General features: G+C 41.5%; 3 protein-coding genes and 1 long non-coding RNA gene across 14 annotated transcripts in view; 1 reads left to right on the forward strand and 3 right to left on the reverse strand.

The window, feature by feature from the left end:
- Positions 1–5,992, reverse strand: part of LOC117141671 — an 85,998-nt gene extending 80,006 nt beyond the window's left edge. Inside the window, exon 1 of the long non-coding RNA XR_004459500.1 lies at positions 5,838–5,992. This is a non-coding gene — a long non-coding RNA (uncharacterized LOC117141671). The remainder of the gene's footprint in view (positions 1–5,837) is intronic.
- A 1,200-nt stretch (positions 5,993–7,192) lies between these two features.
- Positions 7,193–8,748, reverse strand: LOC117150421 (tubulin-specific chaperone C). Of its 2 annotated transcripts, none has more exons than XM_033317293.1 (2): positions 8,659–8,748; positions 7,193–8,446 (listed from the first exon to the last, which is right to left on the reverse strand). In XM_033317293.1, the coding sequence occupies exon 2, from the start codon at positions 8,428–8,430 to the stop codon at positions 7,363–7,365; it is 1,068 nt and encodes a 355-aa protein (XP_033173184.1). In that variant the 5' UTR covers positions 8,431–8,446; positions 8,659–8,748; the 3' UTR covers positions 7,193–7,362. The 2 variants fall into 2 exon arrangements, with proteins under 2 accessions (XP_033173184.1, XP_033173185.1); XM_033317294.1 differs by lacking the exon at positions 8,659–8,748 and adding an exon at positions 8,514–8,636.
- Positions 8,749–8,937: 189 nt separating this feature from the next.
- On the forward strand, positions 8,938–10,228 carry LOC117141438 (C-type lectin domain family 4 member G). The gene has a single exon (XM_033304895.1). The coding sequence runs from the start codon at positions 9,099–9,101 to the stop codon at positions 10,173–10,175; it is 1,077 nt and encodes a 358-aa protein (XP_033160786.1). The 5' UTR covers positions 8,938–9,098; the 3' UTR covers positions 10,176–10,228.
- Positions 10,229–10,260: 32 nt separating this feature from the next.
- LOC117141391 (nicotinate phosphoribosyltransferase) lies at positions 10,261–19,048 on the reverse strand. Of its 10 annotated transcripts, none has more exons than XM_033304835.1 (12): positions 18,936–19,048; positions 17,525–17,826; positions 16,763–16,933; positions 16,569–16,695; positions 16,038–16,121; positions 15,841–15,968; positions 14,575–14,715; positions 14,346–14,517; positions 13,679–14,011; positions 11,613–11,878; positions 11,143–11,552; positions 10,261–11,078 (listed from the first exon to the last, which is right to left on the reverse strand). In XM_033304835.1, exons 2-12 carry the CDS (start codon positions 17,613–17,615, stop codon positions 11,001–11,003), a joined length of 2,001 nt encoding a protein of 666 aa, XP_033160726.1. In that variant the 5' UTR covers positions 17,616–17,826; positions 18,936–19,048; the 3' UTR covers positions 10,261–11,000. The 10 variants fall into 10 exon arrangements, 9 of the variants coding, with proteins under 9 accessions (XP_033160726.1, XP_033160701.1, XP_033160718.1 ...); XM_033304810.1 differs by having other exon boundaries at positions 18,949–19,047; XM_033304827.1 differs by having other exon boundaries at positions 17,525–17,861; positions 18,949–19,045.
- Between the last annotated feature and the right edge of the window lie 196 nt (positions 19,049–19,244).

The raw sequence follows: 19,244 nt of genomic DNA on the forward strand, positions 1-19,244 counted from the left end.
CAAGTTTGATAAAAGGAATGGCAGACGGCAACAACTAAAGTTGCAGTGGCAGCATCAAGATGTCGTTGCTGTCGTCATCGTTGTCTGTTGCGTCACGTAAGGGTGCAGCAAGGGGTTAAGAAGGGGTCACAGAATAAAACTAGGGAAGAGCATTCAAAGTCAAATCTACACAATGGCTTCAAAATGTGTGCTTAAACATTTTATTTATCACGCCAAATGCATGCATATGTGAGCAGGAAATGGGCGAACGTGTGCGAGTAAGAAAAATATGCGAACTTTCTGCATCACGTTGCGGGTATTCAATGATTTTCAAACACTTTTCCACGCTTTTTCCCCCCTTTCACATTTATCGCAATTGTCTGCAGTTCACACTGAACTCGTGTGTGTTGGCTTTTCCTTATCTATATCGCCTTTGTTTTTCTTCGAAAGAACTGCATTTTCAAGCTGAAGTCAAGTTCTGAAAGGGGTTGCCTGGTATCTCCTAATGCTGCGATAATACTTTCTCCAACTTTTACTCTTCGCCAGCGTAATTCATCATATGAAGTCATCAAAATAGTTGCTGACATTTGCTTTTTATGGAAAATTCAAGCGCTGGTGCATTTAATTTTCTTTTGAAGGTTCCCATATATAATAAAAATAATTAAAAATAATTAAATGGTTAAAAGTCCTGCAGAACCATTATAATCCGGAAGTTATTTCTTCATTTTAATTTCCTTTTACACCCACAAGCAGCGAATCTTTTCCTTTAAGACCCGTGAAAATCTCAACTACAATTAAATTAAATTCAGTGAACCATTAAGCGGGCACATAATCATTGATCTTTTAATCAATTTGGACGGGCCAATAAAACAGCGGAGAAAGCGAAATGGGCTAAAAGTCATAAACCACTGTCTAAACCAACGTATATATACAGAAAGTTCACCTTTACCTGGGCAGATTAGGGAAACTTTTAAATGGTTTTAATACCTTTTTTATGGTCGGAAAACCAGATTCCCGTTTAACCTTCACGGCATATGAGTAATGAGAGTTTTAGTGGTCGGGATTGCTGCATTGATTTTTCATTTCTACCATTTTTCTCGCAACTCTACCCTAATTACAGGAGCTGAGGAGGTTGTATAGCTGCTTTTGGCCTGTCACAAGATTAGAGGAGGGCAAAGTTTCCATTTCTCAGATTTTTCTCTTTGTGGGAAAAACTTCTTTGCTCTGGAGGCTGTGTTATGACATTGTAAGCGTCCGATAAGCAAATGTCACAGGGTGAGAGCCCCAAAAGGCGGTCAAAAAGGGTCAGGGAAGGGTCAAAGTTGCAGTCTGCCATTTGTCATTTAAATTTTTGTGAAAGGACAAGAAAAATAAAAATGGTTGCTCTACCAAAAGAGAAGGAGTTCGTACACTAAGGAAAAAGAAGACAGAGTTGTCAGAGTCTTTAAGGTTGTAAGAAGTACATTAGAGATCCGCTTAAAGGAGCATAAAGAATGTGATGTAAAATTACAAATTGCTATTCATTTAAGAATCGAAATATTTTGCACTTTTTTTCTCAGTGCAGCCAAATTTGCATCTCTGTCTGTAACTTCACCGACGCCCCTGCAACCTTTCCATCAGTTTCGGTTTTATCTTCGGGACTCGTTTTCAGCTCCTGGAAACAAATAAAAAAAGTTGAAGTGAAAAAGTTAAGCAATTAACAAGCTGATAACTTTTTCGGCCGACTTGCAGCTTTTGCCGCTCGTCTCCTCGTCTCTCAGCTTCTGTCAAAAATCCTCTTGACTTTTTCGCCAAATATATACGCTCCTATTTTCATGACTTCTCATTTACTGTTTGCATACAATTCGGTGTCATTTTCGAGGTCAACCCTGGAAGTCCACAGACCCTCGGGACCTTCAATGATAAACCCTGTGGGCTAAGAGTTTTATGGCCCCTGGGTCGGCGACTCCGGCATAAAGCGGCATATCCAGCGTATCCGGTTTTTATGTGCTTATACGGCGTAATTGTGGCCCCATAATTGGCTCGACAATTGCGCCGAACGCCAACATAAATGCAAATGCCTCGCTGCCCGCTTAAGTAGGATATCAGACTTCCTTTGTGCGAGTTTGTAAATACATATATATATATACGGAAAGATATAGCCTTATCGGTCTTTGTGCAGCGAGATGGTAAACAATGAAGATGCAGATGGCTCTGTAGCCCTTAAAATGGGCAATTACAACAGAAACTCAAAAGAATTTAAAGGGTGCCAATTGTTGTGATCTTAAACAACTTGAATATACATTTTATTTATGTTCTTGGTATAAAACGAATTTATAAGCACATAACTTAATATATCAATGCTTTAAAAAGCCAGCAGACTGCCAACCCCTTTTTTATAGGGATATACATATTTCTTTGGGAATATACACGCCATTTGACACATTCCCCCAGCAGCTAATGCTAATGCACAAATTTCGGGAGTTTATAAACCAGATATGAAGAAGCAGGACGACAAGATAGCGAAGGAGACAGTGGCAAAAAGATGGCCATCTTTATGCTGGGCCAAAAACTGACAGAAATAAAGTGAAGTTGGTCATAAATTTGCTTTTACGCCAAGATGACTTCATAAAGCGACAAATACGCAAAGCATAATGCCGAGTGCAGCCAACCCGAAAGTGGGGATAAGAAGGGGCTAGATGGATGGCGGTGGCAGGGGGATGATGCTACGGACGCACGGAGGCGCCGCAATGCAGGCAACAAAATTTGTTGTGTTTTGTGTCTGGCCGGGCATTGTCGGGGATAATGCTGGCAAAATGGGTGGCGAAAAGTCGGGACTGGGTGCAAACGGTTGTCGCCGCTCCCAGACGTCGCTGATTTATAAGCATGGCTCAGACTGTAGCGAAGAAAGCGATCACAGAAAGAAATGCTCTTTGTTGCATTTGTTTAAAAGTTGCAGGGAAATCTATACAGCATGGCAACTTCTTAGGTAGCAAGTAAGCAGTATTACATCGCAAGAATTAAAACATTTTGTAGCATACTTTTTGACAGCTTTAGTCCCTATAGAATTGCATACTTTTAGACACCTTTAATCTTCGTAGAATTGCATACTTTTAGACACCCTTCAAGCTCTTTTACTGGCGAAACAGCCACCCTCATTTCTTTCAGTGCCCCATGTGGCAGGCAAATCAGGGGGAGTTGTGGGAGCTTGGCAGATAAGAGGGATGCAGACTGGTGCTTGATGCTGAAGCCGAAAGCTGAAAACTGTAAGCTGAGGTGCTGCCTCGCGCATTTTTCGATTTTGCATTGCATACTTTTTGGCTGAACGCGTCGCTGCCTGGCATCGTTGAATGTGCTGGTGAAGAGGGGGACGGACGCAAAGAGCTGGGGTACGTCTCGATTTTTTACTTCGAACACAAATATTGAACGTTTACATTACTCGCAGCCCCAAAAATCCTTGCCCCACTCGAATGCGAATGCTACGCATGAAAGCGTTGCAAGTCAGCAACGCGAACGAAGAGAAATGGCCAAAACGACCAAAGCACAACGAAAATGCCAAGCAGCGGCGAACAGAAATAATAAAAAATTCGGAGTAAGGGAGCCAGCCAAGAGATAGCAATGCACAGGGAGAAAATTATTGGTAATTGCATTAGTTAATTTATAAATGGAATCCTTGTCAAGAAAATAGATCAGGAACAGTGTTAAAAACTTTGTATATCTTATTTGCTTTTTTTTGTGGCTTAATACCAACTAGAATTTCTCCAAGTGCAACACTGGAGTGCGGAAAGCAAGAACGGAACTGCAAGGGAAAGCGGGAGACGGGAACGTGGAGCCCGAAAAGGACAGGCACAGGGACAGCGAAAGAGACAGCAAGACAGCAGCTTACAAGCGCATTTCGATTATTGTTGATGTAATCATAATTTTTCATTTCCAAAGTAAACGATACCAGCTCCCGGCCCCCCGATCTGCCCCCTCCCCCCTTTCACCAACGCCTCGTTCGACGCATAAAGAATCGACGAGAATTAAACGAACTTTTCATTTATTTACACGAAAAGCAGGAGAAACGCGTTTAAAACGCGCGCCGCGTCGATGATTTAAGTAAACAAACAGCCAAAGTGGAAATTGCAAATGAACGACTTTGTGAATACTCTAAAATCTTATAATTTGAATTATATTATTAACTTAAGGCAACATCTTTAAGCACAAAGCACATCTTTAAGCATCAAAAACATATGATAAACAGCCAATCAAGAATTGTTATTGCTTCAATCATGCACATTGGCATTGTTTCAATCATGCATACAGTGGATGGAAACCCCTATTTACAGGGTAAAATAAAACCCACAACAGAGGGAGGCGGATGCCACACGGTGGGCGGGGCAGGAGGACAAGGCCAGGCAGAGATTTTCGGTTTGGATCCGACTGTGGTCGCTGGGGGGCTGGATTTTGTGGGGGATCTGGGTGTGAATGGGGGAGGGACTGCCGGCTGTCTTGCATCATTAATTACAATTTGAGCGGAGATTCGCAGCTCGCGACGGGCGGGTGAAGGAAAAAAGCGAGACAAGCTGCGAGGAAAAAAGGCCAGAAGGAGCGTTACATAACCCAATCCTGGACATTTTGCCCAGGAGCCTACCATCCACGTACATATTGAATTTATATATATGTATATATATCGCTCCGACACTCTGTGGCTGCGCTGACATTTTAATTGCACTGCATGACTCCCGTAATTCGCTTAATTAATCAACATTTTTTCGCTTATCAATAACGGAACAGTTTAAAGCAGGGATTGGAAAAATCGCTTTTTTGAAATTTGAAAGCTTTTAGATCTCCTAGTAATATGGTAGTATATGTGGCGTATGAGTGAAATTTGGCTGACTTGATCAATCGCCGTTATTCCACCTAGAAATCACACTAAGCCCTTGTGACTTTGGGCCAACACACATTAAGGCCGCTTAACTAAATGCGTAAATTAGCATCGTTGGCCACATCAGCTGAGCCATAAAATCCGCACACAAAGGCATTTGCGGATTGCATGTGGGTCACCGTGGGCAAGGAGCGAAGGATCGAAGGAGCCAGGACGAAGGTGGCGCGGCTCGGTGATTTTACAGTAATTGAAACCATCAAAGTGTGAGGGAGTCAGGCAATTACAGGCACTGCGATAATATTAATGTGGGGGCGGTCACCGTTGTTGGGGCCTCGGTCTTATCGCAAATGCGGCGAATATTATCTGCGATAATGAGAAAACTAATTGTGAGCTATGCAAATGTGGCAACACCAGATGCACCTGTCCGTATACATACGTGTGTATCATATGTGTGTGTGTGCGGCCGGAATTACCAACACAGTTCAAGTGTGAAAGCAATTAGATTTGATAGTGTATCGGCTTCATTTAAATAAACGGATATTGCAGTCGCTGGCAATCGCAAAAGACAAAAAGTTAGAAGAAATAAGCAGAATCTGCAAGTTCTTAATTTTTAGATATTTACGTAATATTTCAGTTCAAATATTTTATAAATATTTTATATATTTAATATAATATATGTTTAATTTAAGTAGTGATCCTATTTCCCATAGCCTGCCATCATAAAACGCATCCATTTGATATTCAAACGATATTATGTTGAAAATGAAACTAAACTTTGATAAATTTCCAGTGGAAATTACAGGTGAATAGCAGGTGAGTGCGAATCATTCGAACTTGACATCGACTGACAGCAAATTGAGGCAATTTCGTCACATTATCGACAAATCATTTGCAATTAGATTGAAACCATTTTTGTTTGTGTATTGCTTATTGTATTAAAATGGTAAATAAGTTGTTAAAATGTATTGGAAATAATAGATACAGTACATAACATTTCCATATGTGTACATACCTCTTAATCCTTTCGGTGAGATTTTTAAAATGATTTATCCATGCTACATACATACATCATGTACATAAGTAGACGCCACTTTAAATTATATATATTTGTATCACTTTAATACCACTACACACCCTTAAAATTTAATTAAATGGTATCACTTCAATACAACACTTAAAAAAAAAAACAAAAATAAGCTAGCCGTTGCTACATTTTATACCGTAATTAGGTAATGCATACACATTTACACTTATATACATACTTACACATAAATATGTATTTACTTGCTGAATAGATCTTGTAGTAATCTCCCAATTTGCACTTTATCTCATCACGCATTCACATTGAATGAAAGCGCAATTTTAATGAGACATTGAAGATCAACCGAGAGATAAGCCGAAAGCCTGGAAACTTTCCCGTGTTTCTTTACCTCACTTGCTGATCTTCCGTTCTTTCGCACTCTGGTATTTGTGCATCTCTCATTCTCCTTGCTTCCCGTTTTTGTCACTATCCGCAATTGTGACAGCTCATTACCTGCTCTCAATTTGGCACTCCCCCCTTCTCCATCATGCAGCATCACCGTTACTTGTGTAACTCGCAGTTCAATTACCTCGCTAATACGAGATGTCTCTTCCGATTCCTCCGCCTTCATGAGCTATAGCCACATACATACATATATATGTATACACGCACATGTATGTACTTATTTGCGGGAATGCATCCCCTTCTTCACCGCGTGTTACTCGAATTCGTTAATTATTTTGACAGTCGGCTATGTTGACAGCCGCAAAAGTCAACGGGATGAGAGAAATGGTGAATGAATGGAGGAAGAGTAAAGGAGATTAATCGTTAAGAGAAGACGAAGAACAGATACTCTAACTTAAAATTGCATATAAGTTTTGAAGTTGTCAGTTCGAAAAAACTAAAAGAAGCAAAAATAAATTCTTAATTTCAGTTTGGCACCAAATCAGAAAACGCAATGAAAATAAGCTGTCTATTTATTTCTTTCCTTTGGTCTTTCAAAACGAACCTGATGTGTAAGTGGAGTGACCCGATCAATGCGCAGGCAATAGCTTGAGAGGTCCTGTTGTGGCCACATGAAACTTGCATGAGGTGCCGTCTTCCGCCCATTCCGGAATGTGTGTGGCAGCCACAGCCATTTTGGCCAACCACTGATTATGCCACATCCGAATTGGACATGTCAAATTAGCCACGACATAAACAAGAACAGATACAAACATACGCATGTATGTACATATGTTATCGAAGAAGTCAAACTCACCCACTCCAAAGTGAAATATTAACTGCTAAGATACTTTAAAAAATTATGACTACGATTGGAGTGCCTAAATATACAGGAGGTCAAGTTTTGTTTTTTACATAATGTTTATTTAATCAACACGCTTATAGCTAATTACACAGATCGAGGATTAGATTTTGGGCCAGTAACTGAGGGCCGCAGCAGCAGTTCCCAGAGCAGCCAACTTAGGATGACGCCGTAGGCCAGCCAACCGAGGAGCAGCCGCCGATGCCGCCACTAAATAATGGATATGTCCTTGACATCCTGCTTAAGTTCGCTGTTGTGGTTATTGGCAATGAAGTCGCGTCGTAGGGCGTTCCAATTCGGATCGGGATAATCTTTGAGGAGGCTCCAGTTCGGCGAGGGGACATCCGGCGAAAGCCAGTTGAAATCGGCCACATCCGTATAGTTGTTCTGCGCCTTATTCAGTCCAGAAGCCAGGTAGTCGGCCTCCAGTTCGGAATAATCGTAGTTGTACTCTCCGATCTCAATACTCTTGCAATCCTCGATTATGGCGCGGCAGGTGACATGCATGTATATGCGAATGGACCGGGAGGAGTGCAACCTCAACTGCTGGCAGGCAATGGAGAGGGTGCAATCCTCGAGATTCTCGGCGAAGAAGGAGCGTGCGATGGGGCCGCATAGCAGCGTGCATTTGGAGGCACTGGAAACTTGCACAGAACCGGGATGCCCCTGCAGTTCAACCAAACAGTGGGTTAGGTTCGATATTGTGATGTCCTGGCCATTAACTTTAGCGGAATCCAGGAATATATGCTCGTTCGTTCGATTGGCAATCGTCCATGTGAAGCTGGAGCCTAGTTTTTCCGAGACTTTACTGAGTTTCGCGTCGACTATGTCCTTATTTGGAGCGACTTTTGGCTTGGTGGCGGTCTTTTTGCCACTGAACCCAAACTTTTTCTTGGGCAACAGCCGCTGGCGGGTTTCATCACTCACGGCGGTCAGGGTGTTTAGGATATTCTGACAGGATTTGATCTTGAAGTCGGGCAGAAACATGGTGGATGCGGTGAGATATCGCTGCAGATCCTGGATCTCCACAGTTATATCGGCGAAGTTTCTGGCCAAATCGGTGGGCTGGCCATCGCCGCACTGCACATCCTTCAATCGCTGCTCTATATCGATGGTTTTTTGGCTGAAAGCCTGGTAGAAGTAGTCAACGCCCTCGTTCTGCACCGTTTCCTTGGAACGCAGCTCCGATTTCACATCCAAATAGTTTTGCCTGTCCTTGTTTCTTTTGTTCAAACGCTCGAGGATTTGATCCTTGCGATTTTCCGCGTCGCCTTCCATGATTTTCGGTATGAATCTGCAACGAAATATCTGGTTAAAAATCAATTTCTAGGGCATAACTTCAATTTGGTCGTATGAATCACAGTTGTTGTTGTTTTTCTTGCCCAGTTGCGCAGCTGCAGAAAAATGCATGGAAAACCCGGCTTTCTCACTGGGCGTGTGTCATATGCGCAATGATTGTAGTTCAAATTAGGCGAAATTTTTTATATTTTTCTTCTGTTTATTAACCTTTTGTTTAATTTTCTCGTTATTTTGTGCAGCTGCTTACAATAACAAATGTTGCCTAATCGATGTGAATGTCAACAGTTATGTACTAAAACAGACCACATAACATCACCGTTGAATGCGCACAGTGAATGGCAACGGCGTCAAGAAGAAGAATACGCGCCAAGGAAAATTTAAATTTGAATTTTTTTTTATAGGAGAAATGTGATATTAGTTATTATAAATTCTTGTAATCGACGTAAGAAACTTAATACAATCGCACATCTCGACGAACACACAGTGCATTGAAAGTCGGCCGCAGAAGCGAGAAATTCTTGATAAGTGCAAAAAGGGAATTCAATTCTCAAAAGAAGTCTTATCTTCTTTTGCTCTTTAGATGCCTTTACATAAATGCGGATCAGTACGTTTTATTTCCGCGCTTGCAGTGGTTGTGCGATAATAAAATGTTTGGGCTTAAAAAAATATTTGTGTACTTATTTGTTGCCTGCAATCTGGTTGGATCACGAGTGGAATGCACAGAAAATTCCCGATCCGTGTGCCTGCTGCAAGATCCGCCAAATCAGTGCGGAGAATTCTGCCTTGCGGTACTTCAACCGCTATTGGATCACATCGTGACGCACCAGGAGCAATGGAACAGCTCCGAGGCCCTCAGGCTGAACGAAACACAGGCCAAATTGGACAGGATACAGACCCAACTGGCGGCACAAACTCTATCCTTGGAGGAATCCGCGCAGAAAGTTCCAGGAGACATCAAGGAGAGACTGGACAGAATGGAACTTCTGCAGACGACATTGCAGGAATCTCTAAAGAAAATGCCAGCTGAACTTGACGCGAGGCTAATGAGAATGGAAAATAAGCAAAAAACCATCGGCGATCAGTTGGAAAATCAGATCAATCTCACCAAGGGTCAGCAGGATCAGTTGGAATCCCTAAAGAACGCCGTGCCCATAAACTTCGAAGTGAGGCTGGCTCAGATCGAAGAACAGCAGAAGTTACTTCAGGAAACTCTAAAGAAGATCCCACAGGAATTTGAGCAGAAATTGCAAAAGTTGGAGCAGAATCAGAAGGTTGAGCTGACCAAGTTGGGAGCTCAGCAGTCCGCCAACCAAGTCACTCTCATGGGAATTTATTCAAAGGTCTTCTGGCCGAATTTTGAGCGAATCGGCTCCAGACTCTTCTACATAAACCACAAAGACACCTTCAACTGGCAATCCGCTGTAGACTTCTGTCGCGGCATGGGTGGCTATATAGCCGCCATCAAGGATCAAGAGGAGCTGGACGCCATTTCGGCGCGACTGGACGACAAGAGCTACTGGCTGGGCATAAACGACATGCACAGCAGGAACACCTACGTATCCGAGGCATCCGGCAGGGAAGTTGAGTTCTTGAATTGGAATGCGGGCGAACCCAACCACGGCCATGAAGATGAGAACTGCGTGGAGCTGATCAAGAGCAAAATGAACGATGATCCGTGCCAGAGAAAGAAGCATGTTATTTGTCAAACCGACAGAGATGTTTAGGTGAAAACACTGTCTTTGCATATTCGAAATAAATAAATAAATACAGATACTTACAACTATTCCCAAACTATCGTAAAAAGTTCAGTTCTGTTTGCGGCGTTCTTTTACCATTTATTTTTAATCAAAACTACGGGCAAACATTATTAAGAAGCGGTCATTTAAGAATGGCTGTGTGTTTTGGGTGTGTCTGTATTGCTTAGTTGGCTAACAATTATCCAGTTGAACATATATACAATTGAATTTAGTTAAATACATAATCGCAGTATGTAGAGTTATATATAGATAGAGTACGTATAGTTGTGTGCTTGATGTGTGCCCTACTGCGTGCAAATGTCCTAAAAAGCATTTGTACTTCTAACATTCATCCTTCGTTCGCAACATTTCAACACTTAAGTACTAGAAAAATATTAAAGACATATATATTCCGCTCCGATATTTGGTTGTAACTTATTAACTCGATTTGGGTTCGTGATTCCTGTGCATCCTGATTCTATTTCCGCTTCCGCTTCTCGTTTAAGGCACATGACACATTCCTGAATATGATGTGCGTTTTACATAGTAGTAGTAGTATATTAGATAAACACGTTAAAACTATTGATTTGAAATTCACTCGCTAAATTGCGTGGGCGTTTGTGCTTCATAGTCAGGGGGAATTCTTCGTGCGACGGAACGAGTTCCAGCTCCACAATGCATATGACCAGCAATTGACTACAAAAATAATCCACCACGACCCCAAGATCGAGGCCAACAAAAATTGAAAACCAAAAGTAAGTAAATTTCTCGGAAATGTTTCAGCGCATCCTTGCCAGATCCACCTTATATAGATCATGATAGCTCGCCGATGGGTGCATTCTGGAGCCACAGATCGTGAATGAAGTTGTAGAGATTATCGCTGACAGCCACCTGAAGAAAGTGAGACATTGGTTAGACCATATTCGTAAGCCAGCTCATAAGCTCATACACCCACCTTGTAGGGCGTCGGGTTGAGCGTGCGCTTGTGATCGTTGCGCAGCGTTTTCAGCGAGATTTGCACCTTCTCGCGCACCTGCTCCAAGGTGGGCAGCTGCTGGCAGATCTTGCCCGACTTCCAGTACACCTTGTAGAGCGACTCCACGTGCGAGGGTATCACGTAGGCACGCTTTGACTCCTGGAACGGATGCCGGCACAGCACCTTCTGTCCCACCGCTGGCGGCGGCTCCGACACCTTCTGCAGCAGATCGATGAGGGCGTGACCATCGGCGCTGTACAGCCGATAGGCATTCTTGTTGCCCGGCATCGTCACCTTCTCCACGTCCTGGCTCAGTTTGATGCGCGGCTGGCCGTTGATCTCCACGAGCTTGTACACACATCCCAGCGCCGGCTGTCGTTGGCAGGTAACTGCAAAGTAAACGTGATTTACTACGCATTCAAGATTTGAAATGCAAGTGCAAAACTCACCCAAATGCGTGCCAATGCCAAAGCAATCGATCTTGTGCCCCTGCTCGTTCAGGCTCAGAATGGTGTCCTCATTGATGTCGTTGGACGCCACAATGGTCAGCTTGTTGAACCACGGCACCTTGAATCGCTCCGCCACCTTCTCGAAGGTCTCGCGTGCCAGGCAGGAAAGATAGGCCAGATCCCCGGAGTCGATTCGAATGCCCAGCGCATGGTAGCCCAGATCGTTGAGGGCCAAAGCCACGGCGCTGAAATTCAGCAGGCCACTCCTGTGGAGAAGAAATCACAAGCAGGTGTTTAGAAGTCGCATCTATGGATTCGAACAAGTGCTGCTTGGTTTTTGGTTTTCAATTCAACGTTCAAATTTCACTCATTTTGCTATACAATATTTAAATTTTTGGTTTTGGTCACTAGTTTGAAAGCGAGAATTACGCAAAACCAAATGTTTCGAAAGTGGGGTGGAGCTATAAAACGTGTTTCAGAACTCAAATAGGTTCTCTTTGCAGGTGCGGCTCTTTGTGTTAGAAATTGAAGCCTGGGAAAATGCCATAATTTTCTCAAAAGGGAGCAGCACAAAAAGTCAAAGATATTCGGTTTTGTTTTTCAAGCCATGCAGTGTGCTCTCTCGGACGCTTTTCTTAACTATGTACAGGTCATAAAACCAACGAAAAGAAAAAACATTTTTGAAAGTTATCCCAGACGTCGGGGTTGTTCGGAAATAAAATGTTTCGGAAAATATATGTATGTAACAATACAAAACTGGGGCACAGAAAACAAGAAAATTTAAAATTAATTTCCTAAAAAAATGTTTTACAACTGAAGACGTGGACAATAAGAAGGGGGTTTAGTCTATGACAGCATTAGGGTGAATCAGTGCGTGGTTTCGTATCGGGATTCGGTTTTTCATTTGTGTGCTTAAAACAATGCAGAAATATAGCGAACATGTTTACTTTACGTTTTTCCAAGAAAACTGATTAGCTTTGTTAATGAACTATTTGGTTATGATCGAGGTTCAGTTGAAAATTGCACGGTCTAAACTTCTCTTGATTGTTTTATGCAGCTGGTTATGTGTTTGTGAGCTTAGGGATCGCATATCATTATGCATGAACTTTGGCTTTGTTTGCCGCATTTGTTGCTTTTGAGTAGGTGAGTTGTATGCCATATGATAGTTTATCATGTTTCTGTAGGTTGAAGACGTGTGTTTTACATACCTCTGCCAAAATAGTGCCGGAAGTCATTTGTTTACTATGTTAGGTTCGTAAATTCTTTTCATTTGCTTTCGATATTTATGGGTTTCTGATTCTGATTCGGGTTCGATTATGTTTTCGATTTTATTTGTTTCACACATTCACATTTAGGACGAGAAAATAAAAAGCATAATAAACAAAAGTCAGTTAGAAAAATAATATTAAACGGAAGAATGTAATATGATATATTGAGCGTGTTAGTAGAAGAAAGTGATACGAAAAATTACACAGAAGAAAGTTGGGCGGGCAACAGGGAGAAGGCAAAAGATAAATTAAATAAAATAAAATAAAATAAAATGACTTCACCTGTTCTGGTTGGTTTGCATTGTTCGAATCTTTTGCCAGGATTAGTTTCCCACTCTAGAGGATCTTTGACCAATTTCGTGACACCAAAGCAGAGGACACATACATGGACATACATGTATTTTAGCTTAGATATATAAACGCATATATGCATGTATGAAATTTTGAATTTAGTATCGAATTTCTAGTTGAATATTTCTCCACGTCGTCATGCAAGGCTTACATTAGTAAAAATCATAATTCGAGAGTAGAGCTAACAAAATGATCCAGGATATTAACTTCCAAACTAGATTTTTGTTAGCTCCAATTAGTTACATTTGAAATAATGAGCGTAAAGTCTTAAAAAGCAGAAGAAAATGCTGTTAAAAATGCAGATGTGATTTATGATTAGGTCGGTTAGGAGGAAATGACAATGGAAAGATAGATTAAGTAAATGCTTTTAAATTCGATATTCGCCTATTTAATCATTTGGTTTTTCTATTACTGATTGCTTGGTCTGCTTTCGATAACGACATTTACCTGAATGACTTCTCGACATATTTTGGTAGGTATGCCGTCCCATTGGACACTGTGGTTGTCTTTAAGGTTCCTGTTGCTGTTGCAGTTGTTTTCGTAGTTGTTGTGCTGGGTATCTTAGTATCTTGTATATCTGTATCTTTTGGCGATCTACTGCCATTATTCTGAGCAACGCCATTCTGATGACCATTGGTCTTGTGGCCGTTTACGTGGCCAACAGCCTGACCATTTTGATGGCCATTGGTCGAGGGGCTTGTCTTTGGCTTGGGCGGACTGTTCTCAGACTTGATATCATTGATAAGCTTTGGTTCTGTGTTGGCTTGTTCTGTTTCTCGGCTGTTGGATAATACTTTTGATTATTACTCAAACGAAAGAACGAAATGAAAAGCTCAAGAAATGATTGGGATGAGGCAGGGGAAAATAAAAAACTCTTCATTGGAGCCTTGTTAGCTATGTATGTAATAGTTACTCTGGTTTTGGGGTTTTGTAACTGGCTGGTGCACGTCTCGAGAGTCTCAAATACAATACGAAATATAACAAAGAAATCCATACTCAAAATAAACGAGGGCAAGATGAGGGTTACCGGGATAGTTACGGGAGAACATCACAAACGTAGGAATAAACCGAAAACTAAAACCGTTCCGAGAGAATCTGCCTAAAAGCGAAATACCTCTTAACATCGTACGTATCGACAAGTGCCATGAATCCATCAGGGAATGCGATGGCATAGGACACCATCGCTGCCAGTTCTCCCTCACTGGATTCCTCCGTAGAAACGTCCAGGAGATGGGACAGCAATGACCGGTGCCTGACAGCGTGCTCCAATAGATCTTCCAGAATGCCTAGGAAATACATATTATGATTCTGCTTTCTTAATGCTTAGTACAGCATTTACTCACCTGTTTGCTTGTGCTTAATCAGACGGGTCTTCAGCTCTCCAATACTACTGAAACTAGTGATATAGGCATGGGCATGCGTTCCCTTTACGGGTATGTTGAACAATTTTCCAGCCAGCACATTGGAGGTGCCATCAAAACCGCCTGACAAGAGAATAAATGATCGTATAATTTAGTTTACACAATGATACAATGCCTCCAAACTTTTAAATACTCGTTTAATGTTCTCGTTTCATTATTTTCCTCCATTAGGAGCGGAAATTCCGGCTATAAACATTTCAATTTCCATTTAGTTTATCACAAACAAAAAACCTTGAAGGGAACCTTGACGCCACGCGATTTAGGGTGATACTATATAGATGATATATGTATAGTCCAAGCACAATGTGGAACGCATTAAAAACTTGGAGCGTTGCTTGCCAAACAAACGAAACCGAAAAAGTTACGATGTGTGAGCGCCAATTGAGAGGCTCCGGAGCAGGAGCAGGGTTTGCCATGTTCAAATCCGGATTCGATGGGTGCCTGGCACCGATATACTCCATATACATGGACACCCCACGTAGGCGTTGCGTGTGCCACCCACTTTGGGCATTTTACTGCCGCCCGGGCGCATTTAGTTTAACACATAAACTAGAGTTCTTGAACTTTGTCGCGAGAGGAGCAGGTGGAGCCGAGCCGGAAGCCTTGATGAAGGCGGAGAATTACTCATAGTTCGGAGGGAGAGGGCCTTGAGAAATGGCAAAATCGGAAATCAGAGTCAGCGAAGCCTCAGCTCCTGACAGTGACACGTGCTTTGCATGCATGCACATCATAAAAGTCGGCCAGAGGCAATATGAAAAGCACCGACTTCCTGCAGGCCCTTCGAAAGGATCAATGCCTCAGATATGCTGGCCTATGGACTATTTGAATACCCTGTAAACTTAGTATAGATAATTACTTTAGCGCTGACTAACTAAATGTTCGATTAGGCTTATTTTTGTGATTAAAAGTATATAGTTCATTTATAACATCTAAGAATCTGTAGATCGGACTCACAGAAATGTTAAGCTTTCCAACAAAAGGTGACTGTGAATAAGCTTTGCCCGAATCCTGATGCTTACCTCTCCCTTATTATTTTTAATTGATAATGAGCTGTCTGCATGCAATTTGGCAATGCCGAAAAACATTCATATCGCACACGGCTGACCTTTCTTGTCACGATTTTATAGAACTCCATGAGTCTCGGAGTTTGGGGCGTGTGAAAGTTCATATTTGATGGTGGTGTAGTACCTGTGTAGGAGTATTTCGATGCGGATAGACCTCCATCTGGTCCCTGGGCACGACGCAGTCCAAATTCCAATAGTTTGACATGTTTACCAGCTACCATGCGATAACGGGCTGCATTGGTGGCCATCAAACTGTTTTTGGGTGGCAAGTGGAGTAGGTATTATTAGGAAATTTCCAGATAGTGTATAAGCGATGCCTACCTGGCATAATTTACCAAGGTGAGAAGCGTTGTCTCCAGCAGCTGGACTATGATCAAAGGTCCCTCGATCTTAATGATGGGTACTCTAAAAGTGGAAAAATACGTTTAATGAATACGCCTGCCTCACTTATCTGGAGTGTTTAAAGTTTACATAATTGCTGGGTAATCCTATTACTTTGTTTTCAGATAAGAACTTTGCTGAAAGCAAAATATCTTAAGACTTATCAGTTGCAATTATGAGAACTGTGTGTTATGGATATAAAATTATTTTAAGATAAATACTTGCTGACTGTTATGATGTTGGTTCTAAAAATATTTTTAACGATACATTTTAAAATGAGTTTGCTTTAATGTTCATAGTCTATGAGAATTTATATACCAACATGCTTTAAATGTGTGTTAAACTTGAACTGTGTCTATATCAATAATAGGCGATAGCTAAACTTATATCTGCTGGAATTTCCTAAACTTATATCACACTATCTAAGCCAATCATCATTCGTTTAATTTGATGGATCCCATGCAAACACACCGTGGAAATGCTACTGTGCCCTCATCAATGGCATACAAGGTGACATCCCGCGCCGTCAGATTGCCGAGGTACTCAAAAAACTCGTGCTCAATGCCCTCGGGCAGTGTTTGCTTCAGGTATTCGATATCTGAAAGGGTACAACCGAGTTGATTAGCGTATTAAAATCAAAATATTATGCTGTGCCATAGACTCACCGCTCTGGGAATAGTGGAAGCTATCCAGGAATTTGAGGCACTCCTCGAGTCCGGCGAAAATCGTGAATTCCCCGTGGAATGGATTGTTGCGAAAGAACAAATCGAATACCGCCGTATCATCTGTCTTATCGGATTTCCAATAGGCATAGGCCATGGTTATTTGGTACAAATCTGTAAAGGCAATAATTATTAGTTTTTAACTATACTGGGGGTCTGACTTAGCTAGGTTCCTCTGTACCAAGTAGCAAAGTGTTCAGCGTGTTATGCAGATAAGATAGCATGGAGCGTCAATTGCTGGTGGTGCAAATTAACGCCGCAAAAATAAATGAACAAAAGCCCGAAAATGAAATGCAAATTCTTATCTAAGTGCAAAGACCTAAAAATCGGTTCGCTTTTATTTATTTGCGCTCGTGTCTGCATCGCCTAAAAATATATGCTGTATATATGCACATATGTATATTTATGTACCTATACCAAGTGCAATACTCGTAAAAAGCCGGCAAAAGCAGCGCATAGCGCGCCAAAATGTCTGTGCCCAAATGTCAGTCGGCTTTAAAGATTAGAAATTCCACTATATTCTCCGATATATTGCAATTATTTTGAACAAACAAATAATAGAGGAATGAAAAGGTACAGTAGTAAATATTTAAAAATTACAATAGAATCTTATGTATTTGATCATATCTTGGTACCACCATCACTACCAGCTTTTTACCACTATCATGAGCGCCATCTGTTGGCGACATATGGCTACCTACTTACCAGTGAGCAGCGGCTGGACAACGCCATTCTGGTTCATCCGCCCGCGATCCATAAATTGTCCGCCCGCACAGCCCAATTCACGGTCGTTCATTTCGTGGCCGATCTGTGGAATCTTGGGCTATATCAGCTATATCTGCTATATATCGATGTGAACGTCTGGGTGTCCGGTGTTCTATTTGGTTCGTTCACACGCGACTCGTTTGCGGGCAATTAATGTGCCAAATCAACAAAATAATTAGTTGCTCTGGCCGCCTGGCTTATTTTTACACGAATGAATGCCGTTGAACTTTGTGTTTGTTTATCTGTAAGAGTCACCGAAATTGTTTTGCAATTGTCGCTGGAGGAGGATTGTAAATTGTTTAGCCGAAATGACGTAAGAAAAGCAAGCTCGTTGTAAATAGTTTTCTACAAATAATGCAATTGAATCAATTATGAACTATTTAACATGAAGACCGTGCGTTACCCATTAATTGTACTTGTGAATTGAAAATTTTTTTTGATTAGACTTTTATTTCAGTTTTTAAAAGGAAATACTTTGTAGTTAAAGTAACAAAGCATTTATTACTTTATCGAGCTTTTTGTTTTTCAAAACATAAGGGCAATCATTTCACCATACCCGTGTAACGAAACTAAAACGCAAATTAGCGAGGGTTTAGAAATGCTAATGAAAAACGAGCTAATTAGCATACGAAAATCAAACCCGATTTTTGTCTATAGCTACGTTATCAATTCAAATGACACGATTCGAGGCTTTTTGATAACGCGAACGGTAATACTTTTTCACTCGAGCAAGGATCTCTGGTTTTTCGCGCGCCCAACTTTTCCGCTCGACTTTTGAAGTTGAATTGAATTCGAAAATCGCCCAATCGCAAAAGCAAACGGGTTAAACGACAGAGAGCGCCAAGCTCAGAGAGAAAAAGTGAGAGAGCGAGAGCGAAATGCAGTTTTTTGTTTGCTGGGAGAATTTGTTGATTTTTGTTTTTGTGTTGCCATTGGCAGCCGGTTGCTGGCTTTATTTTGCCTTTTATTTTGTTAGCGTTTTATTCGATTCAGTTGTTGTTTCTTTCAGATTATTGGCAAAAAAAAAATGTTAGATTACACACAACGTGTTGCTGCATGTTGAAGGTTGCGTGAAGGTCGCGCAACACAGGCGCCCCCCACGCACACACACACACAAAAAGGGGGGTAAAGCGAGAGGGACGGCCGTTACTGCCACTCCCCTCAAAAAGGGGCGTCGTGGGCGTGGGCGTGAGGGTTCTGTATGCACTTTCACTTTTTTTTGCGCACACTTCAATTAAACTTTTTATATAGGCGGTTGGTTCTTCTACGCACCAATACTATATCATTTCGTGGGTGAGCAATGGGTTTGTCATAAAACTTTCTTTTATCAGCGTCTTATCAGCTTGTTTACCACATCTATTTACGTTTTTTTGTTCCGTTTCCGTCCGCTAAATACAATAAAAAGTAAAATATTTTAGTTTCATTCACCGAACGCTCGCGCACGCTCTTCTTCTTCACTGGCGAACAGCTGATTCCGCTGTTGTGGGTTGGCCAAAGCTGTGAAGCTGGCGCTTTTATCGCCAAATCTAGCTTTTTAAGCTAATACTTTAAAAATGGGGGTTTGTGAGTTGTTATTGTGTCGAAAATATTGATAAACTGCCTAAACACTATATTCTTCAAACAACAAATAGTTCATATATATAGTAAACATGATAAATTC

Source organism: Drosophila mauritiana, chromosome 2L (genome assembly GCF_004382145.1).
Source record: "Drosophila mauritiana strain mau12 chromosome 2L, ASM438214v1, whole genome shotgun sequence".
Taxonomy (NCBI): domain Eukaryota; kingdom Metazoa; phylum Arthropoda; class Insecta; order Diptera; family Drosophilidae; genus Drosophila; species Drosophila mauritiana.